The 18,431-nt window shown below is 42.7% G+C and overlaps 1 protein-coding gene across 1 annotated transcript in view; it reads left to right on the plus strand.

The window, feature by feature from the left end:
• SULT4A1 (sulfotransferase family 4A member 1) overlaps positions 1-18,431 on the plus strand; it is a 171,890-nt gene that overhangs the window by 67,330 nt on the left and 86,129 nt on the right. Inside the window, exons 3-5 of the mRNA XM_029600128.1 lie at positions 5,895-5,975; positions 6,070-6,196; positions 11,840-11,934. Of these exons, the coding sequence (XP_029455988.1) occupies positions 5,895-5,975; positions 6,070-6,196; positions 11,840-11,934 (303 nt within the window). The remainder of the gene's footprint in view (positions 1-5,894; positions 5,976-6,069; positions 6,197-11,839; positions 11,935-18,431) is intronic.

Below are 18,431 nucleotides of genomic sequence, written 5' to 3' on the forward strand. Positions count from 1 at the left end.
CCTTCTTCCCTAGGAAACCATCCCTTTTTCTCTCTTTTATCCCCTCCATTTCTCTCTCTATTGCCATATCCCTTGATCTCTCACCCTGTCCCCAATTCTTCCATCTCTAGCACCTTCTACTCCATCATTCTTGTTCTGCCCAGGGCTGGATTTAAGATTATGGTGTCCATAGGTAGAATGCCATGGCAGCACCTCTTTCAAACTATGCCTGCACCTGGCCCTAAAGCATGCAGAAGCAGATTCCTTCTTGGTCTGTATATTTGGCGTCTTTAAAATTTGGTGCTCTAAAAAGTTGCCTATGCTTATATCCAGGCCTGCCCATGTCTCTTCCCCTATCAGTCTCAGGCCTATCTCCATTCCCCTCTTCCTCGCACCAACTCTAACCCACTCTCTTTCTTTCCTTCCTTTCCCCCTCTCCACCAGTTTAGTCTCTCCTCCTCTCTGTTAATTTGATCCATGATCGTCTCTTGTCTTACACCTTCTACCACCTGCTTGATCCGCAGTTGTCTCTTCCCCATTACCAGCTCAATCCACAGCCCTCTTGTCTTCCCCACCACAAACAGTTTAACTCCAGGTCCTTTCTTTCTACAGTCAGTTCAATCCCCTGTCCTTTTTTCCATTCCCTTCCCCCCAAACATTGCTGGTTTGAGAATGCAATAACAAAGCTATTTAAGTTTGCTCATATTCCTATAAGAGATTATCTATTGGTATTCATCATAAGATCAATATTTAAAAAAAATGAAACATAACTTATTTAGCTAAAGTCAACCCACTAATGTTAGACAAATAAGATATTAGGGATATTCTGCTGAATATCCTTGTAACTCTTTTTTTGGAAGTAGTAGCTTCTTTCAGGGCACACAATTATTTAATTCTTTGGGGCTTCTCTGGCTAGCACTACTCCCATTCTGAGCTTTCTGTCCCAGAGGGGATTCTTTTTATGGAGGGAGATGCTCGTCTATGGCTCTGACAATGGTAAGAAAGTCCTGTGTGGCAACCCCAGGAGGGAGTTGATGTAACAAAACAGTCAGGACCAGGTACTGGGTATTAAATAATAATTTTCTGATTGGTTAAAGTCAAACTTAAAGTCTATCTTTAAATACAGATGATTTTATTAGTTAGGGTGTCTCATCTTGGGTAGGTTCTCTTTTCTTCAGCAACCTGGTAGAGCTTCCCATGGTGATGGTAATTGTGTACAAAAGCTCTCCCAGTGGCTTACCTGGGATTCCTATTACAGGGGTTCCCTTCTAGCATAGCTAAACCCATCCTACCTCAAGTCTCCAGCTCAAATCTGAACACCCAACCCTGGGTCCTGGTCCCATATCAATGGAGATCCAGATGGATCTTATTTGATTCCTTTAGTTGTTCTGAAAGGAGCCTTCTCAAGTTAAAAAGTCTGTAGTTCAGGAATCTGCTATTCTAGCCTGGCTTCCAATGAGGAGAGGTGGCTTAAAAAAAACCTCCTCACAAAAAAAAAAAAGAGAAAATACTTTCTTAGTGAAAAATCTTCCCAGACTAGTGTTCTGCTGTCACAGGTGCTTGCCACATTCTTCTGGTGAATGGGCTCACTAATCTTGCGAGCCCTCTGAGTTCAGCCAGCAAGAATGACTTTCTTTAGAAAGACAAAGTTAAACACAGTCCCTTCCAAAAATAGGATTCTTCTAGCCTTCAAGCACCTCACATAGCCAAGCCTGTCACAGGAGCTTGCCTCATTCAGGGAGTGAATGGGCTCACTGGTAGCAGCACAAAGAGGTCCTTACGGTAACTAAATGCCAAGAGACCCTCTGGCAGGATGTGCACAGAAGAGATTCCCTTCAAAAAGCAAAAACCTGATGAGGCAGGGAGACCTCACCAGGGAGGAAAAACCAGACATTCTTACTACTCTGGGTTTGTCCTGAACTGATTCTAGCCACACCTTAAATCACAAAATGGTCGGGTTATAAATCAAGGAGTGACTAATCCCAGCTCTCCTAGGTGTGAGGAGGGTGAAGGGTGATGGAAAGCTCAAGAGTGTTTTAATATCTAGAATGGAAACTAAGGGCATATGCTGGCGGACTGAAGTATCCTGCCATATCCTCAAATAAAATTATCCAGCTACACATAGCTTCATAACTTTGAAACCTAACCGGGTATCTTTGATTATCACCGATTAAGTTTTAAACTTATCCAAGTATGTATACCCAGATAACTTTACCGTTAACTGGCTATATTAAAAGGATATAGCCAGTTAAGTGCCAATGCTAAAAAAATATTTTAAAAAGGCCATGGTGTGGATCTGCTGGCCCAATCCCTCCGCAGTGAAACATAGGAGGCCACTAGCAGCCAAGCCTACCCACTCTTCCTAAGCCCCTAAAATAAGGCAGAGACATAGCGAGCCTATAGGCCTGAAAACCATTCCTCTCTCCCACTCCACCACCAAAATTGCAGAATTCATAAGTAAATTAAGACCCTGATGGAAATCTTCCCTCCGATAACCCACCCCAAATCCTCCCACCCCACCCAGAACTCCCAAATCCCTACCTGTACCCAGAGGCTGGAAAGAAGCACCCAGCTCTTGGTATGACCAGTGTTGTTTTGATAACAATGTTTATTGTGTAAAGTACTCTGACCAGCATTGTTGTCAGAGTATTTTATTGTAAACCACTTTGATTGACTTTGAAAGGCGATATAATAAGTTATTAAACTAAACTAAAATATTGCTTTGACCATCCAGCTGCAGCAAGAGACAAATACTAAAAATTAAAGCTGAACTGAAGACTTACTTATTTAACTTGGGCTTCATATGTTTATTATGATCTTGGTGCTTATACTTCAGTTGATATGCAGAGTCATTGTTACTGAACATTTTATTAGGTTTATTTTATAGTATGTTTAAATATTTTAAGTATGTTTTTTATTGTAAATCATCAAGAGCCTTTGGGCACTTGGCAATTCATAAATTTTAATAAACTTTAAAATGCAAAATGTAAAACACAAACAAACTCACCATATAGACTAATGACCGATGATCATACTTTACAGCATCTTCATCTTTCAGATCATCAAGTCGCTTACATACTCCATAGCATCTTTACCATACAAAACCATCTTATTCAGTGTGTGATGCCCTTGGAGCGGTCTATGGCTGGGGTAGGCTGCAGAACAGACCAGGCTGGAGAATGGTCTGCTTTTCATCAGTTTATTTTCAAAAGTACATAACAGAAGAGGAGCAAATGGCTGCTTACCTCAGCAGACTGACAAGCAATGAAAATGTCCAGAACAACACAGCATTGGATTACTGCTTCCTTCTTTTCCCTGGGGCCTTTCTAACTCTCTCAGGGCCTCACCTTTGTATCCCTTACCTCAGGGAAACGCCCCCACCCGAGGATCCCTTTCTTGTCTGTCTTAAGGTGGACTGGGCCAGATAGCTGGAGCCGGTCCGTTAAAGCAATCTGAGGCTTTCTATCATACACTCTATCACACAGTGGTATTACGTCACATGCATCATGAGTAGGGATGTGTTGTTTTTTTAAATGTTGTTTTCATTTCGTGTTATTGTCTGTTTGATTTCATTTTTAAAATGGTCTGATTTATTTCGGGCTTCCCTAATTTTGGAGTTAGTGCGCACTAATAGGACTTAGTGTGCACTAAGGGCCGGATTTTAAGAATTGTGAGCGGGCATAGACATGTGCTCGCAACCCAGCGTGCAGAAATCTATGCCCGATTTTATAACATGCGAGCACAGCCGTGCGCATGTTATAAAATCCAGGATCGGCTCGCAAGGGGGTGCACAATTGTGCAACTTGCATGTGCCGAGTCGCACAGCCTTCCTCCGTTCCCTCTGCCCCCCAGCCCTACCTAACCCCCCCCCCTTACTTTTAACTTCTAAGTTGTGCCTGCCTATGGGCAGGCGTAGGTTGCATGTACCGGCCTATGGCCGGCCCGCGATCCCGGGCAGAGCAGCAAATGGCCACTGTGCATGGAGGCTCTGGCCCCACCCCACCCTGCTCCGGACCACCCACGCCCCTCCACCTTTTTCAAGCCCCGGGGCATATGCGCGTCCCTGGGCTTGCGAGCATCGCCAGGCCTATGCAAAATAGGCTCAGCGCATGCAGGAAGGTTTTAAAAGGGTTATGCTTGTATATTACGTGTGTAACCCTTTTAAAATCCGCCCCTAAATGAATATGTTACTGATAAATTAAAAATTGTCAAGTGGCGGAGCAGTTCCCATTGGCTGTCTCCTTTGTTACTTATTTGTATTGCTAAGGTTGCAAGGTGATGTTTGTGGGGGGATGGCAAGTGCCTGGTAACAAGTGTAAACAAACAAGTGATGTAATAATAGCATCAAGTTCTAGTCAGCAAAAGGAAAAGCTTATAATGTAAATGCAAATTTTGAATTCACCAATCCTTTTGTATTTTAGGAAAGGGGCCCTGGCATTTTGAGATATTTGTACTTTGAATTCCCCTGGTGTATGGGAGGGGAGTTACTAGTGAGAGAGGGAATGACTGTAGTGATTGTATGGGGTGCCAGGTGGAAGAGAGACTGTTTGGGGTGATGTGATAGAGAGGCAACATAGTGAGAGGGGGAATGACTGGGGTGACTGTATCGGGTGACAGGTGGGAGAGAGACTGGTTGGGCTGGTGACTGGTGAGATAGAGGAAGCCTGGTGTGTGTGTGGAGGTGACAAGTGAGAGGGGGAGAGACTGGGGTGACTGCAAGGAATGACAGGTGGGAGAGAGACTGGTTGGAGTGGTGACTAGTGAAAGAAAGGCAGCCTGGTGTATGTGGGGCTAACTGGTGAATGTCTATGATGAAAACTATCAAAGTACAGTAAAATATTCCTATCAGTCTGTTTAGTGTACAAAGTTGTAGAGAATTGGCTATCTGCAAAAACAACCCACATGTCCAGAAAAGAGACACAATGCCTATTCATATTATAAGTAAACATTAAATTAAGATCTCTTCTGTTCAAATATCTCATGAAATCAATGAAATTACCCTGTGTACCTTGCCATTGTGAAAAGATATTGTCTATGAAACGTAGCCACAAAGGGATAAAACCTCAAAATTGAGAAGAATACACATACCTAGCTTCAAATGCTGACACATATAAATAAGCCAAATTGGGGGCCATTTGTAATCATTATAGTACAAGACATTTGGATAAATGCAAAACTGCCAGTCTTTCTTGTTGGAGAAGCTTGAAGTTTTGGATTGTTTGCAGCGTTGTTTACTTCAGACTATTTATGACGTTCAAAAATTGGAAGACTCTGAAAAAAGACTGTACATTACTTTTATAGGCGTTTGGTGATAGTATTTATTATTATATTTTTGATTTTATGTTAAAGTAGTTTTTGTTCTAATTTTGTATTATTTAGGGTTCATTATGTTTATGTGTTATTCCTTTTTGGGTGTATATATGGTATTGTATATTGTCTTGTTATTTTATGTTACTGTATTTGTTGGGGTTCCAGTAATTTGTGAAAATTGGATAGTTGGCACTGATAGATCTCAGGTCTGTTAAAATTAGAGTAGGAGGTTTTGTATACTATTTAAAGCAATAAGGGATTTTGTATGTTGTTGAAAAATGATTGTAATAAAAAAAAATTTTAAGGAGTTTTTGGTTTTGGGATAATTTGTTTTTGCATTTTCCATTGGTTAGAGAATTATGTTTGTTTCATACAAATATTTATAACCAATTTTTGTTCCTCTAACTCAAAAGTTATCCAGATTATTACCTTTGAATATTGGTGTCTATGTTTTTTTCAGGACTTACAAAGCTATAACAGTACACACAGCATAAAATTGACAATAATTGAATACTATATGAGAATTTTGGAGTTCATATTTTAGAAAACAAAGTCAGACATTATACTTTTATTAAAATGTATTTTTCTGGATTATTTTGATTTAGGAACTTACATCTCCTCGCCTCATAAAAAGTCACCTGCCATACCGTTTTTTACCTGCAGATCTACACAATGGAGACTCCAAGGTAACAATATAATCAGTAGCCAACTGCTTCAATTAACAATTATGATCTTGTGTTCTAAAGGAAACTTATTAGACCAAATATTTCTTCTTCATAGGTAATTTACATGGCTCGCAATCCCAAAGATCTTGTAGTATCTTATTACCAGTTTCACCGTTCCCTAAGAACCATGAGCTACAGAGGAACCTTTCAAGAATTCTGTCGAAGGTTTATGAATGATAAGTGTAAGGAACAGATATAAAAGCTTTTGTCTATACATAATGCAAATTGTATAAACCTATGTTATGGTTTGTTATTTTGGAGGTGCAGTATTTTGTGGCAATTTTCAAAACCATGTCCTCAGGCAGATGCACCAGTTCTCTAAGGGAAGGTATGAGCATATTTTCCATTTGAAAAACTGCCCAAGGAAAAAGTACCAGCAGAGATTTGTATCTGCTTTTTCTGGCCAAAACAATGCACATAGTTTTGAAAATAAAAAACTACACATGTTGTTGCCTCCTCCGGCCTAACCCCACTCCACGATAACACAGGGGCTCATGCATGTTGAAAGATTGGGGAAATGGGGAATTAATTTGCACTGTATAGAAGTATATGGGCCCGATATTCAGAACCACTTAGCTCAGGGGTGGCCAACTCCAGTCCTCAAGAGCCACAAACAGCCCGGTTTTCAGGATATCCACAATGAATATGCTTGAGATAGATTTGTATGCACTGCCTCCAATGTATACAAATATATCTCATGCATATTCATTGTGAATATCCTGAAAACCGGGCTTGTATGTGGCTCTTAAAGACTGGATTTGGCCACCCCATCTTAGACATTTAAGTTTGTACTTAGCCAATTAAGTAGCACCATTTGAATATCTGGGCACAGTCAGCAGTTACCACTTAGGATAACAAAGAAGAAGAATAGATGCCTTGTTCTTTTTCAACTATTTAATTAAAGTAGAGACGTTTTCTTTTAAAAATGCCCGACTCAGGCCGAGTTTCGCAGCTCAACAGCCGCTGCCTCAGGGGCTACAAATAAATCATACAACGAATACAATCATTAAAAATAAAATATTACACAAATGACTTATAAGCCAATATGAAATGACATGAAAGCATGAGAAATTGAAAAATGGTGACATCTATATTCAAACAGATGAATATAAATACATTATAGACATGCAGACAACTATAGTTCCTATTTTTATTGACAGAAAAAAATACTCTGTCATCAAACAGTGACCAAAAGACTCATCTCTCTTTACCTTAGATAATCATGATTCTTGAATGTGTTTTAGTGTTGTAGAATCATGTTTTCAATATGTTGCAAGTTTTTATTTCTGAACTAGGATGTAGAGGGTAGTCATAGTGTAACAAAAGGACTTAAAGATCTGCACAGATGGAAAGTAGTTACTTGGCTTTGGATGGTAGATAGTTATAATGAAGGTTAATTTGAAAGGTTTCATTAATGACTTTATTTTGTAGTTGCATTGCACAGCTGATTTACAGTAATCTGTTTCTTGATGATTCTACAACACTAAAACACATTCAAGAATCATGATTATCTAAGGTAAAGAGAGCTAAGTCTTTTGGTCACTGTTTGATGAGAGTATTTTTTTCTGTCAGTATAAAAATAGGAACTATAGTTGTCTGCATGTCTATAATTTATTTATATTCATCTGTTTGAATATAGATGTCACCATTTTTCAATTTCTCATGCTTTCATGTCATTTCATATTGGCTTATAAGTCATTTGTGTAATATTTTATTTTTAATGATTGTATTCGTTGTATGATTTATTTGTAGCCCCTGAGGCAGCGGCTGTTGAGCTGTGAAACTCGGCCTGAGTCGGGCATTTTTAAAAGAAAACGTCTCTACTTTAATAAAATAGTTGAAAAAGATCAAGGCATCTATTCTTCTTCTTTGTTATCCTTATGGCTATTATAGATCGCCTACCTCTTTGTTTTCTGGGAGCAGTTACCACTTAGCCAGCTTTTTATCCAGCTAAAACATTAGCCAGCTAAAGAGGGGCAGGAAGGGGGCATTCTGGGATGGAGTCACTTGTTGTCTAACTTAGGGGGTTATTTTCTAACCCTATCGAACGCGAAAAGTCCCTTTTCGTGTGTGATACCTAGATTGGGGCAGTGTCGGCACAGGAAGAGGAGGAGCCGGGGCGGCACCGGGGGCAGATGCGATGGAAACATCGCTGGCGGCGAAAAGGTAAGAACCCTTATCGCTGCCAGTAGCGCGTCCAATATCACCACCTTTTACGATGGCGCTATTGGGTGTGAAAGCCGGCAGCGATAACACCGCGGTAGTGCGATCGCTGCCTGCTTTCGCAGGCCTGCCTCCTGCTTTGCCCCCCCCATTACCGCGCAATTCAAAGAACTCTGCGCCATAGGAAAATCCAGGCCTTAGCCAGATAAATACCAATATTCAGAGTTATCCATCTTATGGGTTCATTCATCGAAATGTGGTATGGTGTTAACACACACAAAAACGCATTAACGCATGTAAGAACAATAATGCATAACGTGAATGCACATTTTTTGGATGGGCGGGATCAGGGAGGAGTTTGGGTGGGATTTAGTAAAATGATAGAGAGAGAGAGCCTCACAGTGTTCAAGTATTTATATCTCTATAGGAGGGCCATCTATTGGTCGAGGTGAGGTGCTGGTGGTGGTTTAGAGTTTAGGGGCTAGTTTCAGTATGTAGAGTGAGACATATAAAAAGCACATTACACCTTGATGAAGATTTGACATCATTTGGAGTGAAGAAAGTCTCACAAAGATGAAATTTTGACTATGTTATCTCACCCTAGTTTGGTGGTAGAGTGATGTTATAGAGTCCATCAAGCTAGCCTTCACTTAAATCCCCATGCTACCAATAAAGCACCACACTACCTATACTGCACCATACATATTAATGCTTTTATTTGCATAATACGCCATGTTCAATGTATACCTTATTCATTAATTGTTTACCGTTTCAAATTTAACGTTTTTTTTAATGCGTAATACTCCATGTTTAATGTATTCCTTATTTATTAATGTACACTGTTGATTGTTTATGGTTCTATGTACACCATGTATATGGTAATTCTAATGCTGGTTATCTGTAAACCGAAGCGATATGTACTAGTACATGATCTTCGGTATATAAAAGTCTTTAAATAAATAAATAGGTTGAGAGAACATAGTAGAAATGTCATCTTTGTGAGACTTTCCTCATTCCAAATGATGTCAAATCTTCTCCAAAATGTACTGTGCTGCTCATACATCTCATTTTACATGTGAAACTGGCCCCTAAACCCTAAACCACCAAAAGCACTTCACCTCGAACTATTAGAGGGCCCTCCTATAGAGATATAAATATTTCACTAATAGGCAGGCTTTATATGTAGTCTCTGACTCTGTCTCTCATGTGCTAAAGTTGGCTGGATAAACTTAGGGACCTTTTCCTCTCGTGGGCTGATACAGAAAACTTCACAGGAGAGCCAGCAAGCATCCACTCTTCTGATATGCACCCAGGCCACTCTCCCAGGCACACAATTCAGGATGCCCAGGTATGCAAATTAGGGCCTACAGTAAAAAGGAGACACTAGAACATCCCTAGCACCTCCTTTTTGACAGAAGTGGCAGCTGTCAGTGGGTTTGACAGCCGACGCTTAATTTTACCGGCGTCAGTTGTCAAACCCGCTGACAGCCACGGGTTTGGAAAATGGACGCCGGCAAAATTGAGCATCCATTTTCCAACCCGCGGACCACGGGCAGATTCTTTTTTTTTTTCAGATTTTTAATTTTTTTTTATATTTGGGGCCTCCGACTTAATATAGCTATGATATTAAGTCGGAGGGTGTACAGAAAAGCAGTTTTTTCTGCTTTTCTGTAAACTTTCCTGGTGCCGGCAGGTGTTAATTTCTGAAAGTAAAATGTGCGGCTTGGCTGCACATTTTACTTTCTGTATCGCGCGGGACTAACTAATAGGCTCATCAACATGCATTTGCATGTTGCGGGCGCTATTAGTTTCGGGGGGTTGGATGCGCGTTTTCCACTTGCTATTACCCCGTACTGTATAAGGGGTAAAAATAGCACGTCAAAAATGCACATACAAATGGGGGCTAACGGTGCGCTCGGCCTGAGCACACTTTACTGCATCAGCCCGTCTGTAATTATATTCATGCAACCTGGCTAACTCCCACATCAGGGAAAAGTGTCACTGGGATGAGCAAATAATAAGGAGCTAGAAAGAAGAGGAGTAGAAAATGATCAGCAATAGAAACTTGACATAGTGACTCAGCTCACTTCAGTGTACATTTATTTATTTATTTAATTTATTTATTTATTTAAGGCTTTTATATACCGACTTTCTTGATACAAATCAAATCAACTCGGTTTACATTGAACAAGCAGTAACTATAAACAACCAAGAACAAGAGACAATTTGAAAGGAGGATAAAGTTACATTATAACAAGGATATGTTAACTTGGAGTAGGAAGTAAGAGATTTAGCATGAATACATGCTAAATGTATTTACAGAACTTATCCAGCTTAAGTTATTCATTTTCTACATGTTATCCAAAATAACTACAAAGGATCAAGTAATCTGAATATAATACAAGACCTAGAAATTAGGGCACCATTTTTGCTAAATTGATACAGTTGAAGGGCTTGAAATTACAATGTGTGAATTGTAATTTTTTATGCCCTTCACTATAATCCCTTCAGCTTTATCAGCTCTTCTATTCAACCTATACCTGTTACCCTTATGCAGACTTCTGGACGGCTTAAATTTAAACTTCAAAATTTATGCTGATGATATTCAGTTTATTATACCCTTCACTGACTCATGGTCTAAAACTTTCTCTTTACTGCATTTATACTTGTCTACAATCAAAACTTGGCTCTCACAATAGGCTAAAACTAAATACAAACAAAACAGAATTAATCTATCTATCCACCATTCCAGATTCAATTTACAAACCATCATCAACATTTACCTTTGAGAACCAAATCATTTCCATAAAAACACATGCAAAAAACTTAGGGGTAATTCTTGACTCCAAACTATCATTGACAAACAATATATCTGAGACTGTAAAAAAGTCTTTTTTCAAAATTCACATGCTCAAGCAATTAAAACCATTACTCCTTCCAAATGATTTTCGCCTGATCACTCAAACACTCGTCTTATCTTCATTAGATTATTGCAATGCTTTATATCTTGGTCTACCCCAATCAACAATTCATCCACTTCAACTAGCTCAAAACGCAACTGCCCGTATGTTATACAATATCCGTCGAAACGAACATATCTCTCCGATTTTACAACAATTACATTGGCTCCCAGTATCATACCGCATAACATATAAAATCTTATCCACTATACACAACCTAATATACAATAATGATTCAATTTGGTTATGTTCACTGTTACGAATTTATAAACCTTCCAGACAATTACGTTCCTTTGACAAATGTTTACTAGAAATTCCTAATGTAAAATCTGTTAGCTTATCACTGACTCGTAAACGCGCCTTTTCAGTTGCAGGTCCGACATTATGGAATGCTTTACCAGACTGTATCCGATTGACTTCTAACCGTAGAGAATTCAAAAAATTACTGAAAACTCATTTATTTACTCAAGCTTTTCATCTGCAATAATTTTCATAATTCCATGCACTGTATTTAACTTTTTGTTTTAAAATTTGTTTGTGTTTCTGTTTTTAAACTATGTATGTGCTTTGACCACTTGTAAACCGCCTAGACGGATATATATTTATCCATTGTGCGGTATATAAAAACTTTTAAATAAATAAATAAATAATTATTGTGTTTGGTGTTACTGTCATTAACCATGTCCTTTGTCATCTATGCAGTAGGTTATGGTTCATGGTTTGAGCATGTGCAGGAATTCTGGGAACATCATATGGACTCCAATGTACTTTTCCTTAAGTATGAAGATATGCACAAGGTAGACTTAAGACTAATCATTTTTCTAATGCCTAGCTTTTCTGACTCTGCTTGAATTACTTTGTATATTGTCATATTTTTTGGCATTCACCTGGGTCTGTGGGGTGTTATATCTCTGGGTTTGGGAATTCTCTGTATAATTCTCTACTCTGAATATGGTACAGGTATTTATTTAAACATTTCTGATTTGCTTTTTCAACAATATTGTACAAGGCGGATTGCAAGAAATAGACATAGAACACTGAGATAAAACATAAATTATAGCAATTCACATAATATCAAACACTCTGGACCACTTCTGTGTTGTGCATAACATAATGACGGTACTTGGTTCACTATATAACTAGAGCCTTCTCCTGAATCATCTCAATAAGGTAAAGAAATCATCTCCATCCTATTGCTTCTTCAGAATATTACAATTTTTAAATTATGTTTTCCAAGATATAGAATGTTTGAAAGAAGTATAAAAGGGATCAATCTGTCTGTAGGCGCAATAACGCTCACATAAAGAGAAAGAAATTTGGCATGCCTGAAGAAAATGTGACTATCTTAGATGGACTTGAAAACTAGAAACATCGGATTAGTTTTTCAGAGAACCAAATCTTCAAAAAAACCTCCTTGCTTTCTGTGGCAAACTGCTAGATGGTGGACAATGTTGACTAGCACCCCATTCCAAAACCCCCATCTTTCTAGCTAACTGAAGTAGCTGTTGAAGGTTGACAGCAAAAGGCCCCTTCAAAGCGACCTCCTCCACATATTTAAAATCTCAAATACACGTCACACTGTGTCCTTCCCTCCACACAAACCTACAAATCCTCCCACACTACACCCACAACATACAAACCCCCACATACTCCATTCACCATACAGACTCCTCCCACATACCCACACTTTGTAACCTCCCACAGCCCCACCATATATACTCTTCCACATCTCACCACCAAACGTATCCACTCACACACATTGATCACACACACTGCACCCGCCACACACACATGCTTCCAGCTCATATACACACACACCCTATAACTACATCTTCCCACCTCATTCGGACAGGGAAAATAACTAACGCAGCTTCTCAGTTCACACTTCCCTGTATACCTGCTCCAATCCCTCCACCTACACATACAGTCATACCCTCAAAAATACCTCCCTTAAACATTCAACCATGCCACATATTACTACTGTTATGACCGTTGGCCGCAGGCGGCCGTGGACAACCCAACTCACATCCTGCCATGCCTGGCCCTCCACTCCAGATGAACCCATGGCTCTGGCCAGCCACTGTCGCCATGCTGTTCCTGGTCCTCCCTGCTCCACATGGCAGCTGGGACGCCGCTGTCCCACGCTCCGAATCTGGGCCTTCCTAGGCACACGCTGGTGCCATCTGTTCTCTATTTAAAGAACTAATGGCGGGACTATTTAAAGGACTAGTGGAGGCAGCAAAACACTGCATGGAGCGGCAGTAGCCACAGAGGCATTCACGGAGCGGGATGCCAGTGGTTGGTGTTCCACCTTCACGGAGCGGAAGGATGGAGGGCTGCCATCTCCAAAAAAACCCCAAAAAACCAGGGGTGGGTAAGAGTATGTAAAATTAACAGTGAGGTCATAGGCTATAGGTATTGCCAATTATTAAGCTTGTTCAATATTTGTTGATAGTTAATGTGGCTCTCGCGGAAATGGGGCTACTACCTGGAGATAATACCCTTGTTCAGTGTACATACACAAGGTTGATGAGACTCCATCATAGCTCTGGGCTTCAATGGCAAGAGGTAATGTGGAAGAAAAAAAAATTTGTATTCACAGGGAAGCGAGGTGTAGTTGGGTCGATACTTTACTTTCAATGCATGACCAGTGTAGCTCTCTGCTTCGGCGAGGGAGAGAGTCTGATACTTCTCTTTCAACGCATGGCTCTCTGCTTCAACGGCAGGGGGAGTGTGGAAGAGAGGATCTGAGTGTGGACGGCAACCAGCGGAGTCTGGATCGTATAGTCTGGGTGGACAGGGCAGGGGTGTGGCCTGCTTGTTGCAAAGGTTGCTACCCCTAATTGAGCTGGATGTTCACTTGGATGCAGATCCGACGATGCTCTCTACATTGGTGGTTGGGTGGAGGGGAAATAGGGTTGGAGGGTACTGGAAGCCAAGAGTAACAGGTGGGAGAGAGAAAAAGGAAGAAGAAGAAGAAAAAAAGGATAAAGTGCATAGCTTGCTGGGCAGACTAGATGGGCCGTTTGGTCTTCTTCTGCCGTCATTTCTATGTTTCATTTCTATATTAACTCCTGGGTTGTCCCCTACTGATGACATCATTACCTTGAGATATTTATCACCTCCTTTGGCCTGTGCAAACTGACTTGGCAACGAGTTCCATTACCTCTCTGGTGCTTGTTTCTTTCTCTCCGGACCCGTGGTTCCTGCCTTGGATCTCCGCCCTCTGATCTGGACTCTGGCTCGGGTACCCACTCCTCGGGGGCCTGCTTGCGCTTCCTATCGTGAGACCTGGTCTCCAGGCTTCCCCGCTTCTCGGGATAGTTCCTGCATTCCTCACCAGAGATCCTGTCGGCTCACTTCCCCGCTTTTTGGGGTAGCCTCAGCACTGCCTATTAGAGAACCCATCTCTACGCTCCCCGTCTCTACTTTGCCACACTGGAGACTTTGACTCTCTGCTTCCCTGCTCCTCGGGGCAGCCTCTACGTACTTCTCCAGAGACTCTGACTCTATGCTTCCCCGCTCCTCGGGGCAACCTCTACATCACTACACCAGTGGCTTTACTCTACACTTCCCCGCTCCTCGGGGCAGCTCCTACATCACCACACCAAAGACTCTGTTGCAACGCTGTCCCACCCCTCGGGATAGTCTCTACATTACTCCTTCAGAGATACTGTCTCCATACACCCGCTCCTCAGGGCCTGCCTAGCGTGCCTCTGCATTGAAGGTTCTTTCTCTGCTACATTGTATCTCCAGACCTGCCAAGTACTGCGACTCCTCTGAACTGTGCCTCTCCATTCTGCCCCTCAGAGTGCCTCGCAGTATATCTCAGTGCAGGCACCTGCGATCATGTGTCAGCGATGCAGGTCATCTTCCTCTCTACTGAACTCAGTCGTGTCCCCACTGCAGCTGATCTCACCTTCTGATGGTGGGGACCTGCGGGGTCATACCCCTCAGGTAGCATCAACCTCCACCTCAGGCCAAGGGTCCACGAAACCCACAAAACCTAACAACTACATTACAGAACCCTCCTTCTATATACAAACCCACCCAAACACACATATTGATCCCCTTACACATCCCCGTTTACAGCCCCCACATATACAGCCCCCCAGACCCACCATGTACACAACCCCACCACACAATGCTCTAAAAATACACCCGCTACCTAGTAACACACAGCTAGACCTCCAGAAAACAAACCTCATACCCCTACACTCTACACATAGCCCTATACCCATCACATCCACATATCCCTTTACACACAAGCATACCACTTCATCTCCCAACACACATCTCCTCAACTCACACATACAACCCACACCACATATACACACACACACACACACACTCGCTCACACACACATACACCACATATACCGATACATATCCTTCTACAAATCAATGTTGGAAAGCATTTCCAAAACCATTTGAATTCTGGCCATTTATTGAAATGGCCAGAATTCAATATTGACATGGCAGAGAGAAGGTACAGACAGATATATGTTCCTCATCTGCTTTCTAGTTCAAAATACAAGTTCTGTGTTGACAAGCAGGCATAAATTAGGCATAATGAATGGGGGACATCATCCACTGACGCCAACCACAGACCCAGCTCTCAGAGCTCAGTAAAGGTTTTAACAAGCAGGTATGGGAGTTCCCACATGTCTCATGAGTCCCTTGGTCTTTCTTCATCAGAGCTACCAATTGGCTATATCCCAGTCTCCCTCTTAAATTTTTTTGTTTGTGACCTTAGTGCCATTTTTAATGTCTTGTTGCTTATTTTTTCTTCTCCTATTGCTTTAGCAATCCTTCAAATATTTATTTATTTTAAGTCTTTTCTATACCGTCGTTTGGTGGGGACCATCACAACGGTTTACATTAAGGCACATAAAAGTAATGATACTACAATTTGTCCGTTTGTTTTGACTGCTGGCCGCAGCAGTCCGCGACCGGGGCCGACTGTCATGGCTGCCGGCCGCGGCGGTCCGCGGCTGGGACCTAACACTTACCCGCGGCGTCGGGTCTCTGCAGAGGCTCCTGCAAGTGCAGGGAGCCTCCGACGGCGTTCTCCGTGCGGCCTGGGCCGCTGCTTGGCCGGCCGCGGGACTCTGATCCATGCTGTGACTCCGCCCCCTTCTCAGCTGCACTAGGGCCGCGCGCGCGGCTGAAGACAGGATTTAAAGAGGCCACGACAGGAAGTGTCGTGGCTCCCTTCTGTAGCACTTCCTCCAGGGTTTTGTATTTAAAGGCAAGGTCTGCTCTTCAGACCTTGCCTTGGTATTGAGGTCTGTGCTCTGTTCCAGTGTTTGGTGTTCCTGGTTCCGTGCTTCATCCCGCTTCTGCTTCTCCCAGTTGGATTGACTCTTGGACCCCTGACTTCGGACTGGTGGTGGTGTATTCTAGTATCGACTTGGACTGGCTCTGGACCCTTCTCCTTCTCAGCTCCTGGATCGGCTTCGGACCATTCTCCCGCCTGCTTCTAGACCGGCTTTCGACCCTTCTCTGGACTTCGACCCTTGGACTGGATTAGGACTACTCTTCTGCTATACTCCCGGACTTCTCACGACCTGCTGGAGGTGCCAGCCGTCTGTAACCCACGACCTGCAGGAGGCGCCTGCATCCAGACCATCTTCATTCTTCAGGGAGTCGCCTACGTCCCAGCAGCCGTGTCCCTACGGGCTCCTCCTGGGGGGATCACGAGCTTCCAGGGTGAAGTCGTTCTCTCAACATCTTCAGCAGGCCTCGCCATCTGACGGTGGAGACCGACAAGGGTTTTCTTCCTTCTCGGCAGTGCAGACTCTACCTCAGAACAAGGGTCCACTCTCCAGTTCCTAACAGAATACCAAGGCCATGGACCCGGTAGAGGCCTCAGCTCGTCAGGCTATTCCTGGACTAGCCCAGAAGGTCATGGAGCAGCAACGTATACTAGAATCCAGGCGGCTTCTCTGGAACGATTTAATGCCCGCCTGGATTCTATGGCCGCAGCTCAAGCCGTCCCCGCCACCTTGCCTTCAGTAATGCAGAATAATACCCAGTCCCGTGATTCCTTTACCAACTTCCTCCACAATACGCCGGTGACCCGCGTCTGTGTCAAGGTTTTCTCGACCAGTGCAGCATGCACTTTCATCTTAAGCCTCTCTCTTTCCAGATGATCTCACCAAGACTACATATATCCTATCATTGTTGGAGGGTAAGGCCCTGGCCTGGGCTTCCCCCTTCTGGCGACGGTCTGACCCTGTTTTCTACAAGATCCACCTAAGTTCTTTGGAACTATTTCCAAGCGGTATTCGACGATCCCGGGAAACAAGTGGTTGCGGGTTCCAAGATTTTACAACTTTGGCAAGAAGGGCAATCACTGGCAGATTATACCATTGAATTCAGAACTTTGGCCTCTGAACTCCATTGGGAGGAGAAACTGCCTCCGGTCCATTTCTTAGAAGGTCTGTCGCCCAGAATAAAGATGAAATGGCAGCCCGCAAGTTACTGCAATCTCTGGATTCCATCTGTGGATTGGTAACCCGCATTGATCGGCGACTACAGGAGAGAGCGTGAGAAGGATATCAAGCACGAGGAAGCACATAGCGGGGTACAACTTCTTTCCCGCTCGGCTCCCGCCTCACAAACGACACCTAAACCCGGAAGGAACTTTTGAGGAACCTATGCAATTGGGATGAGGTCCCCTCTCTCCAGAAGAACGTCAAAGACGACGCAAGGCAGGGCCTCTGTCTCTATTGCGGAGGAAGGAGCGGGTCATCTCATTGCCTGTTGTCACCACACGTCTGGGAAACTCCAATGCCTAGGCTCTATCGGGGAGTAACCCTAGGCATCACCTCTCCAGCTCCCCACTAACTCTACAGGTTACCTTGGATTTCGAAGACCATCGGTTCTCCACTTTGGCGTTAGTAGATTCTGGAGCCTGTGGGAATTTTATTCTACAAGATGTGGTAGAGCAGCTACGCATTCTCACCTGCTTATGTCCAAGACCGCTAATTATATCCTCCATTCATGGAGATCCCCTTGCCGGGGAGATTAACTCATCCACCACTGTACCCAATGGAATGTCACATTTCGCTGAACCACACTGGAGAGCATCTCCTTCTATATCAACCAAAGAGCAATTTATCCTATAGTTCTCGGCATCCCTTGGTTACAGCACACAATCACAATTCGACTGGACCTCTTTTAAAACTAATTCATGGGGATCTAAATGCAAGAGACCTGTTATTCCGGTTCAAGCCTCCTGTGCGAGCTTCATCTGTGCCTCTCGGCTGGAGGTCTGCCATCACAGTAC

Source organism: Rhinatrema bivittatum, chromosome 4 (genome assembly GCF_901001135.1).
Source record: "Rhinatrema bivittatum chromosome 4, aRhiBiv1.1, whole genome shotgun sequence".
In the NCBI taxonomy this organism is placed as follows: domain Eukaryota; kingdom Metazoa; phylum Chordata; class Amphibia; order Gymnophiona; family Rhinatrematidae; genus Rhinatrema; species Rhinatrema bivittatum.